This window comes from Lepidochelys olivacea (genome assembly GCF_965140295.1).
Source record: "Lepidochelys olivacea isolate rLepOli2 genome assembly, chromosome: 4".
Lineage (NCBI taxonomy): Eukaryota > Metazoa > Chordata > Testudines > Cheloniidae > Lepidochelys > Lepidochelys olivacea.
This window is the reverse complement of record NC_140414.1, coordinates 24,798,807-24,819,331: the sequence shown is the minus strand read 5'-3', so window position 1 is coordinate 24,819,331 and position 20,525 is coordinate 24,798,807. Positions and strand designations below refer to the sequence as shown.

Here is a 20,525-nt window from a genome sequence, read left to right as displayed (position 1 = left end):
GATGGACACTTCAGAGAATTTAGCAATCAAACTCAAAAGTCTCTCGTGGGCATGTGCACACGGATATTTTTAGAGGCATATAACTTGGCCAAGTTTGGGGCAATTTTCGTGGACATGAAAAATAGCTCATCCCCGACTCCAGGATGCCCACTGCCAAATTTCGAAGTACCTGCTCCAAAGCATGGAGGTGCTATCATTTCTCAATGAAGCAGAAGAACCTTTTAAATGGGCAAAGCAATATATTTTCTCTAGTTCCTTTCTTGTAAACAGCTGAACCATTTTAGCTGAAAGTTCCCAAAAATGTTCAGCCAGAGGCAGACATGCAGCATGAAAAATTTCAGCCTGAACAATTAAGGTTTGGGACTCTTACAAGCAACTGGAAACAAAATCTTATCATGGGAATTGTCAAGCAACCCTAAGAATAGATGGCACTGTCAGCTTCACCTATTTTTCTCATTTCAGATAGCTGGGGTTAATGTGCATAGCTGCCTCATATATCAGATTTATTTAGCATGCATTCTGTTTTTTCAGCTTGAATCCTTGTGCCACCATTGTTAGATAGTTACCTTAATTTTTCCAGATGGGGTAACTAAGCGAGGTGAAAAGTGACTTGGCTGAACACCACATTGGGACTGTTTGAATTCAGGAGATTTTGGCTTGCATTCCTGAGTTCTAACAAAAGATACAATTCTGAGCTCACTTAGACCCTTGTAAATCAAGAGTAGTTTTACTGAAGTCAATGGTGAGATCAAACCAAGGCCCCAAAGCCTGCGTCTCATCTTTACACATAACACCTTCCCCTTGACAGAAAAAAGGGCAAAGTAGGTGAAGTTGACTCAATATACGCGAAGAGTACTTCTATTCCCATTTTTACACTTGCTTTTCCATTTTGTTTAGCACATGTTTTTAACTGACTCATACTGACTATAACTAAGCCACTCTAAGATAATTTTTCCAAAAGAACAACGATACAAGGATCCCAGATCTCAGTTACATTACACAATAAATCATGAGTCAAGATTAAGAATGCTATGCTGTCATAAATCAGCTGAGCCTATAATGCTACTAATTCATGAGAGTATCTACAAATGCAAATACATAAAAAAGTGACTGCATCTTGTGAGCAGACAAATACTATTGTCTTTCACAACTTAGAGAGGATTGCATAATTCACTAACAAAGAGAGAGATCAAAGACTGAGGGTATCTGGTACTGAGAGGGATTAAAGTAAATTGATTATCTTAGCATGGAAAGATGGAACAGCAGAATGTACTTGGAACAATACTGATGTACATTAGCACCAGCTGGGGATATAAAAGTATAAAACCTGGCAACCATCAACTCATGTCCAAAATATCTTTGTATTATCTTCAGATGGAAGCTGCCTGTTTGCTGCAGGTTGCCATATAAAGAGTACATTATACCTTAGGGCTTTTGTATATTGTCAAAGAAAAGAACTCCCAGGGTACCTTGGCCACTTCTTATCTCCAAGCTTTTAAGTAGGTAAATGCCACATTAATAACCCTCATGACTGACGTTCTCAGCCTGATATAGAGAAAATAGTATGGGCAGCTACAGTGCGAGCTTTACCTACACTCTCTCAATAGTGTGCTTCAAACCGGACCTGAAGGGTTCTCTCTGGCAGTGCATGGTTGTGTAGTTTGGATATTTCTTTGACAGAACACTTGGCTACTGCTCCTTCCCCCCTTCCCCCTCTCTTTGCAGCAGAGGAACCCATACATATCGTTAGTAAAAGCCAGGGGGGAGGAAAAGAGTGAAAATCTATTAGATAAATCAGTTTTGTTACTCCATTTGCCTTTTCATCTCAGGTTTTATTTGACACAGAATTGAAATGAAATAGAATAAAAAAGCTCTTTTTTCTTATTGTTAAAGATTGGAATGCAGAGGAAGTGTGTACCGTGCTAGTTGTTAAAGAACTAGAACTTCAAAAAGTCCAGTAACCTGAGAGGAAAAGACTGTCCACTACGGAAAAGTACACATTTAAACTGTGTATTATAGCTTTTGTTTTTTTAGTTCAAGATTACATTTAATAAGACGTGTATAGAGCACCTAGTACAAATGAGACCTGACCCCAGACTGGGACCTCTAGGAGCAATCACAATACAAATCAACAATAAGACTTCTGACAGTGTACTCAGTTTAGAGGTCTACTTTTAAAAGGACAGGACAAAGGAAATAAAAAAGTGGCTTGCCGATCTACAATATACACCCAACGACAAATCACTAAGTATCAGATCTGCGTTTGAAAAGAAAATACTCAACTTTTTCCTCAAAGAGGATGAAGCAAATCTCTGCGTAATAAGGCAAGCTATGGCTTTCCACAAGCAAATCTGACTAAATACTAAATATGCCTCATTTGGGGATATTTCAGTTACCTCATGTTTTTCAGAGACAGGAAGAGTTTTATACAGAAAGTATTATACAGATAAATTTTCCTCATACCATGCACCAAATCCTAACTAAAAATCCATCCCCAGTAAACTCTTTTAAGACCAAAATTCTGCCCTTAGTCATACCTATGCAACCCAATGACTTCAGTGGGGCTTCACAGCTGTAACTGAAGGTAGCATTTAGTTCCTCAAAACCATGTTTCGAATACTGTACTACCAAGGTAACTACAGTTTCTACAGTGTGTGTGTGTGTGCGCACGCGCACTCACATTTTTTTCCAGAATTTTATAGGTTAACAACATTCCATGGATTTGCACCATGTCCTACTTCCTGATCAGATAGTTGTGTTGCTTAAAATGCCCTTCAAAATACTTCCAAATGGACTCCCCCTTTCAACTAGATCAAGATCTGATATCTGGAAATGACTACAAGTCAAGCAGCACAAAGCTAAGCTTGTCAGAAGAGAGACAGACAGATATATATTCCCAACACAGTATTCTAAGGACCATTCTGTCAGAAAGATAATAAAGAGAGGTTTGTGGCGAGTCTCATGGAAGAGTTAAATGACAGAAGAAAGCTTGTAGCAAACTCAAGGCAAGCAAAATTTGACCTAGCCATTTGAGAAATAATTAGCTGCCATTGATCCTCAAACTCCTTTTCTCTATGTCCACAAATGCAATCCTAATTATTTTGCTGAAAAATTGCTGGTCAACCAGTGGTTTTAGAGAATCAGTCTCTTTCATGGAGCCAGATCTATTCCCTGCCATCCCTGACTGACAAGAGCATCGTCTCATTAAGGTCTGTCTGCTGTGTATTCAAAATAAAAATCTGAAATACCACAAATGACTTCCCTATGAAATTCTTCTGTAACAATCAATATTTATAACCCCATTATACCAGCTTCACCATGCCCCTGACGACTTTTACTTTATTGTTTTATTGTCCTGAATTCATTTGGTATTCAGTATCGTAGCACAGATTGTAAATTAAATTATTAACTGAGTATTTCCACCAGGTATTTCCCTTTAATTTCCCAATAGTTCATGGACACTTAAAGAAGCTATAAAATCTTTACTATGTAGTCAGGTAGAGACATAAAACAACAACAATCATAATTAACATGTCCTTGTGGCTAGGGTAGTATTTTTTGTCACTCCCTAAAAGAATAAAAAACAGCAAAACTCACGATTCACAGCTTTCCTGTTCACTCTGGAAGATGAAGATATCAGAAGCAGCGTCCCAGGAGTGACACCATCAAACAGCATGCAAATGTCTGAAGGGAGTCTAAGCATTTAGGATTCTCTTTTTAGTGTTAGGAAGAGACCACCTTTGCTGAACTGATGTTCTGCACTTTTCAAATTGCCTGGTAAAGGTATCTGGAGCAGCGTGTGTCTGCATTATACGGCACTGCTGCATGAAGGCTTAATCTTGTTACATGATAAATAGTCTCGACCATATGTGCCATGTGGTGCACATTCAACTTGCTGCTCTGGTCCTTTCCTGGTGTCAGCAGAGAGGCATTCTGAGCCCTGTGAGCAGCGTCCTCAGGCTGAGGACAAGGGAGAGAGAAGTACATGTGGGAATTCACCACATATTAAACAAAGGAGGACTCCACAGCAAACAGTGAGGTAATATAAGTGCTGCACTGACAGAACTCTGTCTGGCTCTCAGATTCACACAACAGCCTGCACAACCAGCCACCCACCTCGTTCTCCCTGCTTATTCCCCTCACATCTAACAAAATGATTTGTCTGACAAATGCAAAGCTTAAAATGATTAACACTGGTTTCTCCCACACAAGGTCCATGCTAACCACTACAAAGGGCAGAGTGTTAAGAATTGTTATAGAAGGTGATAGCTCTTTGTAATAAGTTGTCTGTCTTAAAAGTTGAATTATTATGAGAATCCGGCATAAGTGTTTATGACAGCCACATTCATAGCCAGTAAATTCTTCAGGATTAGTGTTATTACCAGAAATGTCAAAGAAATTAATGATTGGCTCATTACTGTAAAGAGTTACCAAAGACAGAAAGTGATCTAATGCAGTGGTTCTCAATCTTTCCAGACTACTGTACCCCTTTCAGGAGTCTGATTTGTCTTGCGTATCCCACGTTTCACCTCACTTAACAACTACTTGATTACAAAATCAGACAAAAATACAAAAGTGTCACAGCACACTATTACAGAAAAATTGCTTACTTTTAAATGACTTGGAATATAAATATTCTATTTACATTTCACTGTATAGTATACAGAGCTATATAAACAAGTCACTGTATGAAAGTTTAGTTGGTACTGACTTTGCTAGTGCCTTTTATGTAGCCTGTTGTAAAACTAGACAAATATCTAGATGAGTTGATGTACCCCCTGGAAGACCCCTGCGTAACCCCCAGTGGTATGTGTACCCCTGGTTGAGAACCACTGATCTAATCTGTGTGAGAGATATGGATTTGGTGTGGATCTTTTCTTCTCTTTTAAGACAATGTTGGGTAACACTTTATATGTAGGCATGGAAAGGTTAGATTTTTATCAGTAAATGTTGATTTCCCCGTACACAAACACCGACGAAAAAATATTTCCATTTAAAAAGGTAGACAAAGAAAGAAAAATGCCGCTTGAGAGTTCAGAGTTTGATTTAAGGATATTTACTTAGCATATTTTGACATGAGATGTTGACCATTTATATCTTAATGGTTATGAAGCTTTAACTTTTTGAATCTCAGCATCTGTGATTAAATAATTACCTGACCCCTCCCATAATTTCATGGAACTTGAAAATTTAAAACTGAAAAAATTCTTTAAAATATCTGTTATCCATTGAAATTATATAAAAAATAAAAATTAAATTCTGCCTCCTCTATTTATACATATCAAATGCTCCTAACCTACTCATTTGGGGTTGGATTGCCTCTCTACATCTGGCTCTGGCAGATTTGCAAAGTCAGCTGTAAGATTAGGGCCCATGTTTGTAAACACAGTCCTGCCCTAACATTTAGTTAGTTAATTAAAAATACATAATAAAGATCACTTGGTTTTACATATATCCATGGATTTCAAAAGTGAACCCCAGGAATGTGGTGGTATCAGTCTGGGCAATATCCATCGTGCACAGCATATGCCAAGAGTGGGGGAAGGATATTACCCATTTACAGTAAAAGCTTTGTTATCCAGCATGTTGGTGGAATGGGGGGTGCTGGTTAGTCAAAAATTCCAGTTAACTCAGAGTTATACTTACCAATGGGTGCGGGAGGGGGCTCAGGTTTAGGGGTGCAGGGCATGAGCTCTGGGAGGGAGTTTGGGTGAAGAAGGGGATTCAGGACAGGGGATGGTGGCACAGGATTGGTTTTGGGGTGCTGGATCCAGGCAACATGTTCCTCAGCTCCTAGGCAGAAGGCCGGCCAGACAGCTCTGTGCACTACCTCTGCCTGCAGGCGCCACCCCCACAGCTCTCATTGGCCGTGGTTCCCGGCCAATGAGAGCTGTAGAGCCAGTACGTGGGGTGGGGTGGGGGCAGTGCAGGGAGCCCCCATGGCCATTCCTCCACCTAGGAGCAGGGACACGCTACTGCTTCTGGGGAGCAATGCGGAGCCAGGTAGGGAGCCTGCCAGCCCTGCACCAACTGGACTTTTAATGGCCCTGTCAGCGGTGCTAACCGGAGCTGCCAGGGTTCGTTTTTGACCAGACATTCCGGTCAAAAACCGGACACCTGGCAACCCTATTGAAGATTTGCATTGGGAGATATCAGAAATGCCAGTTTCTAGAGATTTCCGGTTGGGAAAGTGTCAGATAACACAGCTTTTACTGTATATCCCTTTACTCTAACCTTAAGTTTATTTTGCATAGAAATAAAATAAGAGCACTATATATATGATGATTTCTCAATTTCTTGCCGTTCTCACATTAACATCCCTTAGGAAAGACACCTGACAAAGCTTATCATACATCTAAGTGTATACAAACATGTAAGATTTAAATATATCACCAGACATGTGTTTCTGAACGGTGAAGCCAGCTGGAACAACTCTGCAGATGCTGTGGTCTCCTGGGAGGTGCATATTTTTAACTCCAAGCTGATACAAATGAGAGTTGGTGGCACTCCGAACCTTGCAGGATCAGATCCTTATATAATATGACCTAGTTGCAATAGTCCACTTTTTCATATTCTATAGGGGCATTTACCAAGTTCCAGTACTGTCAGACAACTATTCAAAAGTCATGAGACTGGACAAAAAATCATAAATGTTAGATTCCTTTCTTTCGCCTTAAGAGTTTTGTGCTTTTAGGGTTCGTGATTTCAAACTTTCCTCTAAAAACCACAGCAACTAGTAATGTATTGCTAAAAAAGAGCGAGAGAGCCGAGATTCTCACGTATCATAACTCCAGGTGCTGGGGCTTTGAGAAATATATCAAATGTCACAAAAGTTGCAATAAAATCATCAGTGCCGGCAATACTGATATTGCAAGATAAATTAAACCAAATATTTTTTGAAGTGCAATACTATATATTCTTACAGACATATTAGAAACAAATTCTAAAATTTGCTTCTAGTATGGTATTGCCATGTCATGCTAGAAGCTGTTTTAGCTGGAACCCCTTTTTAATTCATACTTGAACTTGGTTAAAGGCACTTTGTAAGGAGGACCCTTGTCATACTTGTACAGTGCTAACTAACATTTAAGACTCAATTTTACACTGCAATAAATAATCTGCAATTACTAATTTAGCTCGTAGTAACAGTGTAATTAAATCTAAATTAAATCATATTAACATTATTAATTTGAAGTGCAGATATCAGAAATATAACTATATAAAAATAGCACCTCCCAACATACCAGTACCCTGTGTTTCTGAGTTATATTTGCTTGCTTTATATATCTGTATTTACTGAGGAAAAAAAGATATGCAGATGAAGTTATGACAGAACAAGCTAGATTCCATTCTGCCTCATATATCAAAAATTAAATTAAATCCCAACCATGTACCCAGTTACTCACATACCAGGGCCCTAGCTACTATGTTTGTAGTCCAGACTCTTATTATTGGCCACGTTACATAAGCCAGAAAGAACTCAGTTTGACGTCTGATTGAGTTTGTAGGGTTGGACTTTTTCCATTACTTTTTAAACTCAGAAAATTTGACCTAGAAGTCATTGAGGTAGAATAGGCATGGAATCCAACGAGATCATTCTTAAAAATTCACAATGATTATAACCACACTTTAAAGCCAGGCACCCATTTTTATAGTATCTCTTTGTCCTGTGTTTTGCCAGAATCTCATTTATTCCTGCTCAAGACAAAGCAAACCCAGACTTAAAAAGTTGCAAGTATTAAAAACTGTGCTATGAATTCTTATTTAACTTTGTATTTTATAATTCATTGACTATAAGGCATAGCTTGTTTCTCCTGAGTCTGCTCCAGTCAGGCCCTGCAAAGAAATGCCTTCCCCTCCACCCTCCAAAGCCATCCATTTACTTGTTTCTGGGGGCTGAGAGTGAGAGTTAAGACAGAGCTGTGGAAACAGCTGCACAAATATTACAAACTGACAGTAACAAGGTTTCTTTCCACTGTGCAGATTTTTTGTTTTGTGTTTTTAAAACCACTTTACGGCGGATAACCCCAGTGACTATCCATGCATGCAAGACATGATTTTGATCTTGTTCTCTGAGAAGAGGTAAAGGCTTAATTTTCTCACTCACACACAAACACATATTACACAGCACACCTTCCAAAACAATACTCTGATCATTAAGCGGTGCTGCAGTCAATATCAATCAACATATCAATTAAAAAAATATTCATAAGCTGTCATTTAACTCTTAGTTACTCCAGCATTCACATATTTGTCATAGCAATGCAAGTTTACAGTGTGTTCAAACAGGAAGTTTTAGAAGTTTGTTTTATCCTGTCCTGGGCTATTCACCAATAAGTAAAATTTTTATCTCTTGGTCATAGACCAAGTAGTTCAGGTAGATATGACTAGCAACACCTTACAACAATAATTAACTAAATTAAAATAGCCAGTCCTAAATACACATCATGATAGTCCTAACAAGATCCTGGTAGTATCATGACATGCAAAGCTCTAACGGTTGGAGGATTTTTTTAATTTACCAATTTTCTGAATTTTTTTTTAAACAAAATAAATTAACCCTCATCCAGTGCGCGAATTAGAAATATAGGGCCCCATCCTCAGGTCCAGCTAAACTGCATTCACTGCAGAACTTGAAGAAAAGGAGGCAAAGAGGAGGTTACATTTTTCCATCTTTATGCCATTTTCCGTTCTTTAGGTGATATGGCATTTCAAGCAACTTAGAATAGCCTTCGGCTGATTTAAATAACATCTGGCTGCAGTGGCCCTCCAAAGTGGCATTCCAGCAACTGGGATCACTCGAGAAGAGAGGTGCTCTAGTCACAACCTCTTTCCACCACCATGTCCTCTATGCTACAGGCTGTGAAGGTGAATATAGCACAGCCACTTAAGCCAGACTGAGGCTTGCTTTCCACTGCTTCTATAAGCCAGCCTTAGGCTTGCTTCCACTGCCAACAGATCTTGGTCGGCGGCAGCCTGGATAAAACCTGGGACCTTTGGAGTTTAATGCATGAGCCTCTACCACATGAGCTAAAAGACATGTGTCTAGTAGCCAAGGCTGTTACAGGCTCATCAATCTCTGGCTGATCTAGGCGCCATTAGAGGGGGACATATGACCACACCAAGCATGGGTTACATTCCACAGGGCCAGGCCGGCTTTCCACTGCTCCGGGTGGACCACACATTTCAATCTTTTTCTAAACTCATATCTGTGGGGATTATGGCACTACACACTAATAAAACAATCCATGACCACATACATACAAACACATTATGATCATTAGTTGGGACTGAGCCTGGAATCTTTAACACCAAAAGCACGTTTGTATCACCTGACCTAAGAGGACAAGCTTTGCTAGCTGTAAGCAAGCAGCAGGCTCTTATGCTAGCTGATGTCCCACACATAGGACATAGAAGAGCTTATCTTTTTAGGTCATATTACTGTTGGCTGAACACCAGCTGTGCAGTAAGAAGTTCTAGTTCAATTAGAATCCAGCCCTTTGTCGCTGCAGGGTTCATCTCTAAATTCTTCTCCTGTACAAGAGCAGCAATATATTGTGTATATTTGTAGATTGCCTGAAGATCCTTTAGCATTTGGCTGGAAACACACAGAATATGTATTAGAGTACGTATACTGCTTTACCCTCCCTTAGTCAGGATGTACTGACAACCAACAACTTTCAGGCCCATTCTACTCTGTTTTAGGTTTCCCGTAAGACCTGCATAGGACTGGGGATGTGGTAACTGAGGGAGAAGAAATGGTTTCAGCAAGACAGTTAAGGGAAAACCCAGAATGCTGGGTTTAGGGCCCAAGATTAGGCCATAGTGAATAGGGTGGGCTGGGGCTGCCCTCTTCTCTCCCAGGTGAGGGAACATCCTGACTCCTTCTGGGTCCAGTCAGCCCCCTTGCCCCTCAGAATCAGGGGAGTGGGGCAAGCTGGGTCACGTAGAGAGAGATTTAAAAGTCACAGTCAGGGAGAGACCTGGATGGAGCTAGGTAGTGGTCAGGGTCTCTCTCCCAGCAAGTCAGAAAATAAGCTGCCATCTCCGTAGACGTTTTAAAGGAAAAAAAAATACTACTATTTTGGCCTTTTTGTCAGCACCACCACATGCCGGGGTGAATTTTATTTGTTTTTATACATGCTCCAAAAGCATTCTGGTGTTTGACTGGTCACGCTTCCCTATCAATACAATGCTCCCTGTTCTGGAGATGCTGGGGGCAGTCCACTGATGTCAAGTTTTGAAAAAGCATTAGGGGAACTAAAGGAAGCACAGTTGTGGCATCCATGTTTCCACATACAACACCCATGTTGTACTGATTTATCTTTACTATCTGATGGCTGCTCAGTGACCTACGTGCAGGATTTCATATATTCCACAATTCCAAAGCTGTGGCAAGTGCCAAGGAATTCACCCCTTGCTGAAGAATTAATGCTCCAGAATCTCAGCTTTTTTAGAATATATGTATTTCTAGCCCTTATGATTGGGGAGATAATCTTGGAAATGCAGAATGCAAACTGATGTAGTGATCTCTGCGGCGGGCCTGAAACAATAGCTTTGAGAGCAGTAAACTGCCTGATGTGTCTCACTCAGAGCCCTGTAAATTCTGCAGTTCTGTTACTGCACAATTTGGCAATTTCCAGGATGCCCCAGAACACACACATATGTGCTCCAGAGTTCATCATTTTACATTTGTTTTGGTTCCCTGCCTACCAGAACCTACCTGCCTTTGACTTTTGCTCCTCAGTTTTCCCAAAAGCAGAAGTCACTTTGATTAGAGTGCATGTACCCTGCACGATTCCACACAGCTATGCTGCCAGGGGTGAAAGAGCCAGCACTGGCCTGCAGCAGGCAGCCATGAACTGAGGGAACTCAAAAGAAGGATGCTGAGAAACCCAGAGAACAGTGCAGCATCTGAGGCCCAGATAGCCAGGGAGATGAGCTGCTGATACATCCCCTTACCTGGTTCTGAGCTACAGGAACCAAGTCCCACTGAGTTGGGCAGCATGGAAGAAAAAGCAGTTCAGCCTTGAAAATTATCACCATCAAAAATATTCAGCCGAAGGTTATGCCAATTAAATTGGTCAGCTATGACCCATAACTGTATGGGGCTAAGAAAGGAGGCATGAAGGGTACTTCATGACAAGAGAATAAATGAATGTTGCCATAGAAATTTTTTGCCACTGTTGTGGAATTTAGTCCTATTATGCCATGGAGTATATAAGGCCCTGTCAAACTAACAAGATATTTATTTTGATGAGATTACAGATTCATCGATAAAAGGTAACAGTGTTGAAGTAATATACTTAAACTTGTGTAAGGCATTTGACTTGATACAATACAACATTTTGATTAAGAAACTAGAATGATACCATTTAATGTGTGACATATTGTTGATTTTGTAGGACTCAAAATGTAATTGTAAATGTGGAATCATCATTGAACAGGGTGATTCTAGTGGGCTCCCGCAGAGGTTGATTCTTGGCTCTACACTATTTAATATTTTTATCAATGACCTGGAGGGGGGGAAAAAATCATTACTGATCAAATTTGCAGCTGACACAAAGATTGAGGGAGTGGGAAATGATGAGGAGAACAGCTCACCAATACAGAGCAAAATGAATCCCTTACTGACCTGGGCCAACCAAACATTGTACACTTTAGTAAAGCCAAATAAAATCCTACATCTGTGAACCACAAATCCATGCCATATTTGGCCTAGGAAGCACTGACACTAAAAAAGATTTGGAGGTCTGGGTGGATCATTAGTTGAACATGACCTCTCTGTGCAATGTTGTGGCCAAAGAGGTTAATCTGATCCTTGGATGTATAAATGAAAATCTCCAGTTGGAGTAAGGAGGTTACATTGATTACCATTCCGTATTTGGTGCGACTGCTATTGGAATACTTCAAGCAGTTCTTTCAGGGAAGAGCCATGAGAATCATTCCAGGATTGGAAAACAGGCCTTAGACTGAAAGAGTCACGAAGCTCAATCTATTCAGCTTACCAAAGAAAAGGTGACTTGATCACAGTCTATAACAGTGGTCACCAACCACTCAATCGTGATTGACTGGTCGATCCTAGAGAATCTCCCAGTTGATCGCGATCTCTGGTGGCACAGGACGTCTGTCCTGCAGCCCCGGGGGCTGGGGGGTCTCCTCTGTGCACTGCTCCCACCTGTAAGCACCGCTACTGCAGCTCCCATTGGCTGGGAATGGGGAGATGTGGCCAATGGGAGCTGTGGGAGTGGTGCTTGCAGAGAGGGGCAGCATCCGGAGCCACATAACCCCCCCCCCGTGGCGCATTGGCCCCTTTCAGGAGCAGCATGGAGCCAGAGTAAGCAGGGAGTCTGCCTTAGCCTCCCTGCACTGCTGACCAGGAGCTGCCCAAGGTAAGTGCAGCCAGGCGGGAGGTCGCACCCCAACCCCCAGCCCTAAGCCCCCTCCCGGAGCCAGCAGCCCATAGCCCATGCTGTACCCCAAACCCCTGCCCCAGCCCTGACCCCCCCCAGAGCCAGTACCCTGCACGCCCTCCTGCACCTCAGTGCTCTGCCCCAGCCTGGAGCCCCCTCCTGCACCCCAACTCTCTCCCAGAGCTTGCACCCTCCTGCACCCCAACCCCCTGCCCCAGGCTCAGCCTGGAGCCCCCTCCCACACTGAAAACCCCTCGGCCCCAGCCCAGACCCCGCACCCGAACCCCAAACCCCTACCTCAGCGTGGTGAAAGTGAGGGTGGGGGAGAGCGAGCAACGGAGAGGGGACGATGGAGTGAGTGGGCAGGGCTTTGGGGAAGGGATGGGACCCCGGGGAAGGGGCGGGTTGATCCTGGGTTGCCCTTAAATTCAAAAAGTGATCTTGTGCATAAAAAGGTTGGAGACCACTGGTCTATAAGTACCCACAAAAGAAACAGAAATTTGATAACTGAAGACTCTTAAATCTAGTAGGCAAAGATATAACAAGATGCAATGGCTGGAAGTTGACACTAAACAAATTCAGACTAGACAGATGGCACACATTTTTAACCATGATGGTAATTAACCATTGAACATCTTACCCAGCATCACGATGGGTTCTCCTTCACTGGAAATTTTTACATGATGATTGGATATTTGTATTATACAGGATGGCAGGTCAGACTAGAAGATCACAAGGGTGCCTCCTGGCCTCAATCTATAAATCTCTGTGAAATAGTTCACTGTTTCAGTTCAACGAAGGCAACTGTCCTTAGCACAAAACTTAGTGGCAATATTAGAGAAGAAGCCAAGAAACTAATGCACTTGGAAACAAAGGCCCTGATCCTTCAAGGAGCTCTCTGCAGAAAAGTCCCCAAAACAGAACCTCAGTTACTTCCAGGATGCTCTTTGCAGGTGTGGGGGGGGAGGGGGTTGAGGGAAGGTGGAGGTTTGCCAGCATGGAGTTACTTAGAAGGTCGGGGCTTCAGTAGGTCCCTCCAGGTCAGAGTTGAGGCTCTTTTGGTTCATCCTGGGGAAGCTTGAGCTCCCACCATCTGCTATGCCTGCTCTAAAGGTAAGAAAAACTTAGATTTTTCAGGGCTGTCAATTCAACAACTTCGAGGAGCACTAAGAAACCCCCTTTTTTCAACTAAAAAAAAGAGATTTCAGGGTGTGTGACAGGGTGACCTGGCATTCCTGCACCCCACCCCAACATTCGCGCATGCACGCACACGTACACACACACACACTTACTTTACTTTCCCTAGACTCTACAATCAACAGCCATTCTAAAAACAGCACTAGTATTTTGTGTTTCTTTAACCAAGACATCAAAATACATATGTAGGAGGTATATGTTCATTTTCAGGCCCTGCTGTCTTTCTGCTATGAAGAATGATTGAAGAGATACTTTAAATTCTACAGTCATTGCAACCTTCCGCCCCTCTGAAGACTGACATGATAGTGTTATGGGTTTCTTTAAATGCCCATGTGCTTCCCTATGGTAAAGCAGTATCAACCACCTGTTCTGCTTGCAGCATTGCACTTACACAAAGACAGAAATATCATACAGTGAATGATGAAAACATACATAGAGAAGTGAAAAGACAAGAGAGCATTTCTTTTCCTAATGGAAAACTAATGGATCACACTCAACTGCAATGGGGTTTAGGGAAATGGTTCTCAACCATTGGTACACAGAGGCCTTCCAGAGGGTACATTAACTCATCTAGATATTTGCCTAGTTCTACAACAGGCTACATAAAAAGCAAAGTCAGTTCAAACTAAAATTTCATACAGACAATGACTTGTTTATACTGCTCTATATACTGAAATGTAAGTACAATATTTATATTCCAATTGATTTATTATATGGTAAATATGAGAAAATAAGCACATTTCAGTAACAGTGTGCTGTGATTTTGTATTTTTATGTCTGATTTTGCAAGCCAGTAGTATTTTAAGTGAGGGGAAACTTGGGCTACGCAAGACAAATCAGACTCCTAGAAGGGGTACAGTAGTCTGGGAAGGTTGAGAGCCATTGGTTTAGGGCACTCAAGCTGGTACTATAGTGAAAATGCCAGGCACAGTCTGAACCAGCAATGCTTACTTATTCACGTCACAGAAAAACATACCAGATCATTAATAACTCTGGGGATAACATGTACTTCAAAAGGCCAGTAGGTCACACTAGAAATAAATAAGGATGCTGGTAGCAAACACCAAACAGCCTAAAGAAAAAAGCACTACAGTAATAAGATGCAAACCACTTTTGTGCCACCTGCTATGACTCATCTATACATCCTACTTTTTCCTAGTGTATTTAAGATCATGTATTGAATAAAACCATAGTAGATGAAAGTCCTTGAAAGCGGTGTGTGTTTTGTAGCTGTGCAAAGCTACAGACAATCTCACAGGGGATTTTTGTTGTTGATGCTCCGACAGACATGTTTGTATCAAGAGTTCACCCTGTTAGTTTTGCAACAACTACATCTAAGAGGTCTTATTTCCTCCTGCATCTAACTCTGTGAGCTTCATCTTCCTAGCAAAGAACAAAAAGCCAGTGAAAAGTAAGCTGAGCTACAGGGCCCGTGGCACAGCAGGATTTGAACCTGCAGCCACCAGAGAAGTCCAGATTTCAGAAGTAATGCCATGCAGCATCCCCCTGAAGCCAGAAATCATCTGGTGATGTACTCTCTCTGAGGAAGGAGGGAGGCAGGGAGGAAAACTGGACTCACTACTGTCCTTGGGCTGGCTGTGGGGCTTCTCTGGGTGGGCACCCACTTAAACCTCAATCTATCCCTGTGTAACTTTATAGGAGAGATGAGCTGCAAGAAAGTGAGACAGCAGCATTCAAGGAAGAAACAAACAGGAAACTAAAGCAACAAACAAGATGCCAGTCACACACAAAAAGGGAACTTGTAAGCCCATTTTAGTTTTTGGCTCTAAACTCATTGTACCATGTGCCACCAATGCCTGTTTCAACAACAAAAACAACACCACAGCATAGCATCTGAATTTCAGGGGGAGCTAGAGATAAGGACTTCACTCAATCTCTCTCTCTCCATCTACCTCTGCTTTTGATTATGGGACGCACATACTGCTTTTTGGTAATAATTTGTACTTATCTGTACATACCACAAGTTTCCAATCAGCTTGTCTTAGTGAGGGCAGCATGCCTTGTTCTGTTTATGGATCAATCCCCCTCTCTCATTTCTTAATACAAGACACCCAACATAAATCAATTCCTCCTGAAACTTGGATAAAAGTAATGTCTCTTTTTAGGACAAGATACCTAACAACAAAAGAAGTTACCCGAAGAACGATGTTTTGAATTCATCTATCATATCTAGGTAAATGTAGCCCCATTGAAGTCACTGTGGTTACACAATGGATTAATCTGGACCCTTTTTCTACATATGTATGATATATTGGCATTTGTGCCTAAAAAGGATCATGCTGTTTATTTCTGGTCAATATCTAGTGAGGTCTGGGACAACAAGTCACAGTACTCAGTAACTCTCCTATACTAGAAATCCTATTTAAGATTTGTTTTAAAAAGAGAACTCAAAACTCTGCAAGCATATATCCATATTTCTGAGATATACTAGATATATATTTTATACAAGTTCAAAAGAGGGGACAAAAAATCCACAATTTCTGCAGCTCTCTTATCTTAAACACAAAACCACTTGGGTGTCTTTAAAATCCACTAAAGATTTCCTAACTCTTTGGTGATTACAATCAAAGCACTTATTACAAATTCTGCCCCGGTGAGCCTGTTATCTAGGAGAGTTGAACTCCAGACATTTGTACCAAAGAGGAACATGCAAAGAGAACTATTACAAATCTGAAGATGAATATTAACATGGGAATTTCAGAACACACAAAGAGCCTTTGTTTTTATTTATTTTTAATCTGGAGTTAGATGACAGAATATTCTATTTTTATCCCTGGGAGAAATAAAAAAGGAACATTGTGACAAAGTTTGTAATTAAAAAAATAGCAGCACAGAACAGAATCCTCAGAGCTGCCTCCCTCTCCAAGACAAGAACAGCATTGTCACGGACAGCTGCTGCTGTGGCTTCCTGGTCTGCAGTCAGAGTTTGTCCTGTCAAAAGAATGTGCCCTTCTTCAAAGTTTTGTCACAAACACCACTTTAATTCCACCTACCCTGCTTCCAACTGCAGCGCTGATCCAGACCAGCAGCAGCTCGAGAAAACCACTCCACCCGGGTGAATAAGAAAGGAGAAAACAAAAAACCAAGCACTCTACTTCCCACAAGTGGGGGAAATATTCAGACCCATAAACGTGGTAGCTTCACAAGACAGTTTCAGAGAGGAAATACGGTGGTGCTAAACTAAGTTGTCACTGCGAAGAAAAAAAATTTCCTCTCCTCTCTCTCTTGAATGCTCAGACCATCTGCAGACTCGATCCCCGAGGACTGCGTTACTTTAACTCCGAAGCGCTCCACTACCACCACCTGTACTTGAGAAATCCTAGCAGTCACAGAAGGAGTAGTCCAGAAGGTTAGAAAGAGAGTGATTGTGTGTGCAGGGATGTGTGAATACACAGTACAGAAGGCTGGAACAACCTAGCAAGGCCAGCCCTCAGACGCAGCCTCAGGTTTCAGATTTCACTGGCAACTGGCTGCCCTGAAACACACCAGCAGCAGCACTACTGAGTGGGAGAGGATCCCTTCCTAGCCATACAGCTCACTTCTCAGATATCTCTGGAACCCTGATTGACACTGCAACATCAGCTGTGCCAAGCTTCGTCACATACTGATCATTCACTGTAACTACACTCACTGCTGGCTGGTCCTGGTCCATGAATCTCATCCCGTTAATGAAAGCAACCTGCTCAACTTACCTGAATGCCTCCTGACATCATGCTTTGCAAAGTATTACTTTCAATTCCACATCATCTTGTATCATAGCATCAGGCTTGTTTATAACATCATGCTGCCTCTACATTCATTACTTATCTTCAACAAGCACTTTCAGCTCTGTTCTACTTATTTTAAGGCATTACAAAAATCATTTTGCTTTGTTACAGCTCTGAGGATGACACGCAGAGGGGATTACCATGTTCTATAGTTAACTCAAGCAGCCAGACACGAAAAAGAAAATGTCTCAGACTGCTTGCCTCACAGGAGTGCGCTTCAGCTTCTCTCACTAATATGATCTCAGGAGACCTGTGGGAGCACCTAGCACATTACACATACAGTAAATTGTGGGTTTCCTCAAGAAAAGGAAAAATTCTACTGGGGTATGCACAGGAGATGATCACAGACTGACCCTGGGTCTGACACAGAGTCCATCTGGAGCCCAGAGAAGACTACTTGGGGCAATTTTTTTCTATTATTTGATAACTAAATCCATATTTAGGAACTTAAAATGGCCAGGGCTTGATTAGTACTTACAGTTCCCATTAAGTTTTTGGCCTTTACCTCTCTGCCTCAATTTCTCCATCTCTTTAAGAAAAGGAATAGGGAAATATTACGGTTTGCCTGCCTGAAAGACATGTCCTCAGAATTAACGTTGGTAGAGTGGTTTGAAGGTGAGTGCTGCGCTTATTCTAAAGGCCCAATTCTACCCTGAGTTACATGGGTGTAACTCATGTTTTTCTATGGGAAACATATCTATGTAACTGAAGGCAGAATTGTAAAAAGAGTTATTCACCATCTGAATTACACAACAGTCTGTCTTCTAAATTCATTAGAACACCGACTGACTCAGTGACTATTCGGGAGTGTATCTCAGACAGAATACATTGTTCTCTTTTCCCCACATTCACAAAGGGAAGTGACTTGTAATTCTTGCCTTCCACCATACTGCTCAATGCCAACACATCTCAACCCATCATACAGATCTGGTGGGGAAATATGACTTCAGCTGGAAAATTATAAATGTTAATACGTTATCATAGCAGATGAAGCACAAAATTCCAGTCAGAGAATAGATCTCCTCTCCCAGATTCCTGTGTGGAGCAATATCATTTTTGATATTGTACTGTGATAATAAAATAACCTTGTACTAGGGATAAAGAACCATATGATACTTTAACAAACAAACAAAACTCCTCGTTCAAGTCAGTGGGGAGTTCTGTTTACTGCGTAAGTTAGGAGTGTATAGTTAGTTAAATGCCACTTAACATACAAAGGATCTGGGTGCATTTCTGCATACTTCAGTTGAGGAATCCAGGAAAAAGATAGGAAAACTGATTTAGGTGACATATAAACTTGATTCATATATTTGTATCTAACTATTGCAGATTCAGAGGGGTTCTTATAATGGACTTCTCCTCCCCCAGACTATTTCTCACACCTCCATGCTGACTAGTTCCAGTTCTAAGTGAAGAAGGCAATACTTAAATATCATGAGAACTACCAGGAAATATTGGAACTGGAATAATTTTCACAGGATTTCCAAGCCAATTCTGCAGATCAAGAAGTTTTGATTTAGTAAAGGTTCTGAAAACAATTAAAAATATAAATTTCATTACTGAGCAAAAAGAAAAGGAGGACTTGTGGCACCTTAGAGACTAACCAATTTATTAGAGCATAAGCTTTCGTGAGCTACAGCTCACTTCCTCAGACACTGCAGCTTACAACATTGACACAGCAGTTTGGGGCAATTATTGCATATATTGTAATAGGGATTTTTACTGCTTTTTTTTAATAAAGGAAGATTCAAATATGCATCTGAAGGTTCCTTAATTATCCAGACAGCACCAAATCTCAACTCTGCCTGTCACTAATCCTGGGAGACAGACTGACATTCTATCAGACTGTGGCCAGCGCTTGCATAGGTACACAAGAGGAGAGGGAATGCACAAGTAACTATCCCCTTGTGCAGAAACTAGCTGAAAACAAGGACCCCTTGAATTCACCTGAGCCCAAGGACTGTTCCCTGCTAGCATCCCCTGGGAAACAAACCACTCCAAATGAAGCAAGGAGGAAGCAGAGCCATGGAACTACTCTTCACCACCTCCCTTCCACACAGATACTATGCCAGCACGTTTGGCTGGCTGCTAATGGAAGGGCATGCCTCACCCAGCGTAAAGATGTTAGCACATTCTCCTGGCTAGCACAGAAGTTCCAGGAGGGACGGTGCCTTGTTGAGATAGTGTCAGCATTACCTTTAGAAGATGCAACTTTGGTGCCTAACAAACTAGAGGCGGAGACAAACAGAAACAGAACATGTAAACATTCTATATGGGGAGGAAAAGGATGAGATTAAACATGGGCACAGCAGGAGACCTGTGCTTGCCTTAGGCTTGGTTTGCTGGCAAATGCAACCTCACAGAGAGAGCAGCCAGAATGACATACTAAAAGAAACATTTTCAATGGGCTGGGAGGCCCTCCACCATCAAGAACCTTGCCTGCTCCAATGAGGTGCTGGTGCATATGGGAGCTTCAGATTATGGATCACAACCATCAGCACTGTACAAAAAGTATGGGGGGGGGGCTCTTCTGTCACTTACAACTCTCTGGTTTTCATTTATTTGAATGAGAGCGGCATATGAACAAACAAGTTCTCTTGTCTAAGTGATAGGAAATTACTGTTCTGCCGTTAAAAGTAGTACAACCCTAGGGCATTTCCAGTTCTGAGACATTCTTGCCTAAATGCAGAGGCAGAAAACAAGCAAGAGAGTAAAATGAAACATTTAGTGCCAATAATGAATAAATATAGCTCCAATAGATACTGTGCCAGCCTCATTTATACATGTGGCACTAGAAGGAAGCAGGTTGCTGCTGCTAGTTCTGAAGGCAGGTGCCCATTTGGAAAAAAAATATTTACTGTAAAACATGCCTATCCCATCAAATCCAGGCGCTAATACATAAACAATGGCAAAGAGAGTTTTTGTGGTTGGGTTTCCTTCTTTATTACATATGATATAGTGGTGTCTGGTTTGTTACTTGTTCTAACAGTGCTGCCATGCAGTATTAATCAAGGTCATCTTGCAACCCTGAATTTCAGAGGATGATAAAGCAATGCCTATTTATAAACCACTTTGTGAGGTGCTTTGGAATCCTTCATTGTGGGAAATGCCTTATAAATGTACATCA

The 20,525-nt window shown here is 41.5% G+C and overlaps 1 protein-coding gene across 4 annotated transcripts in view; it reads right to left on the bottom strand.

Moving 5' to 3' along the window:
• Window positions 1-16,997, bottom strand: part of ARHGAP24 (Rho GTPase activating protein 24) — a 352,414-nt gene extending 335,417 nt beyond the window's left edge. Inside the window, exon 1 of one of the 4 annotated variants that reach the window (XM_084625625.1) lies at window positions 16,625-16,997. Coding sequence is in view for 1 of the 4 variants with exons in the window: in XM_084625624.1 (XP_084481750.1) it covers window positions 3,598-3,703 (106 nt within the window). In the remaining 3 variants the exon portion in view is untranslated. Of the gene's footprint in view, window positions 1-3,597; window positions 3,910-16,624 lie in introns of those variants that run through there. The other 3 variants (XM_084625623.1, XM_084625624.1, XM_084625622.1) reach the window with 3 other exon arrangements.
• Between the last annotated feature and the right edge of the window lie 3,528 nt (window positions 16,998-20,525).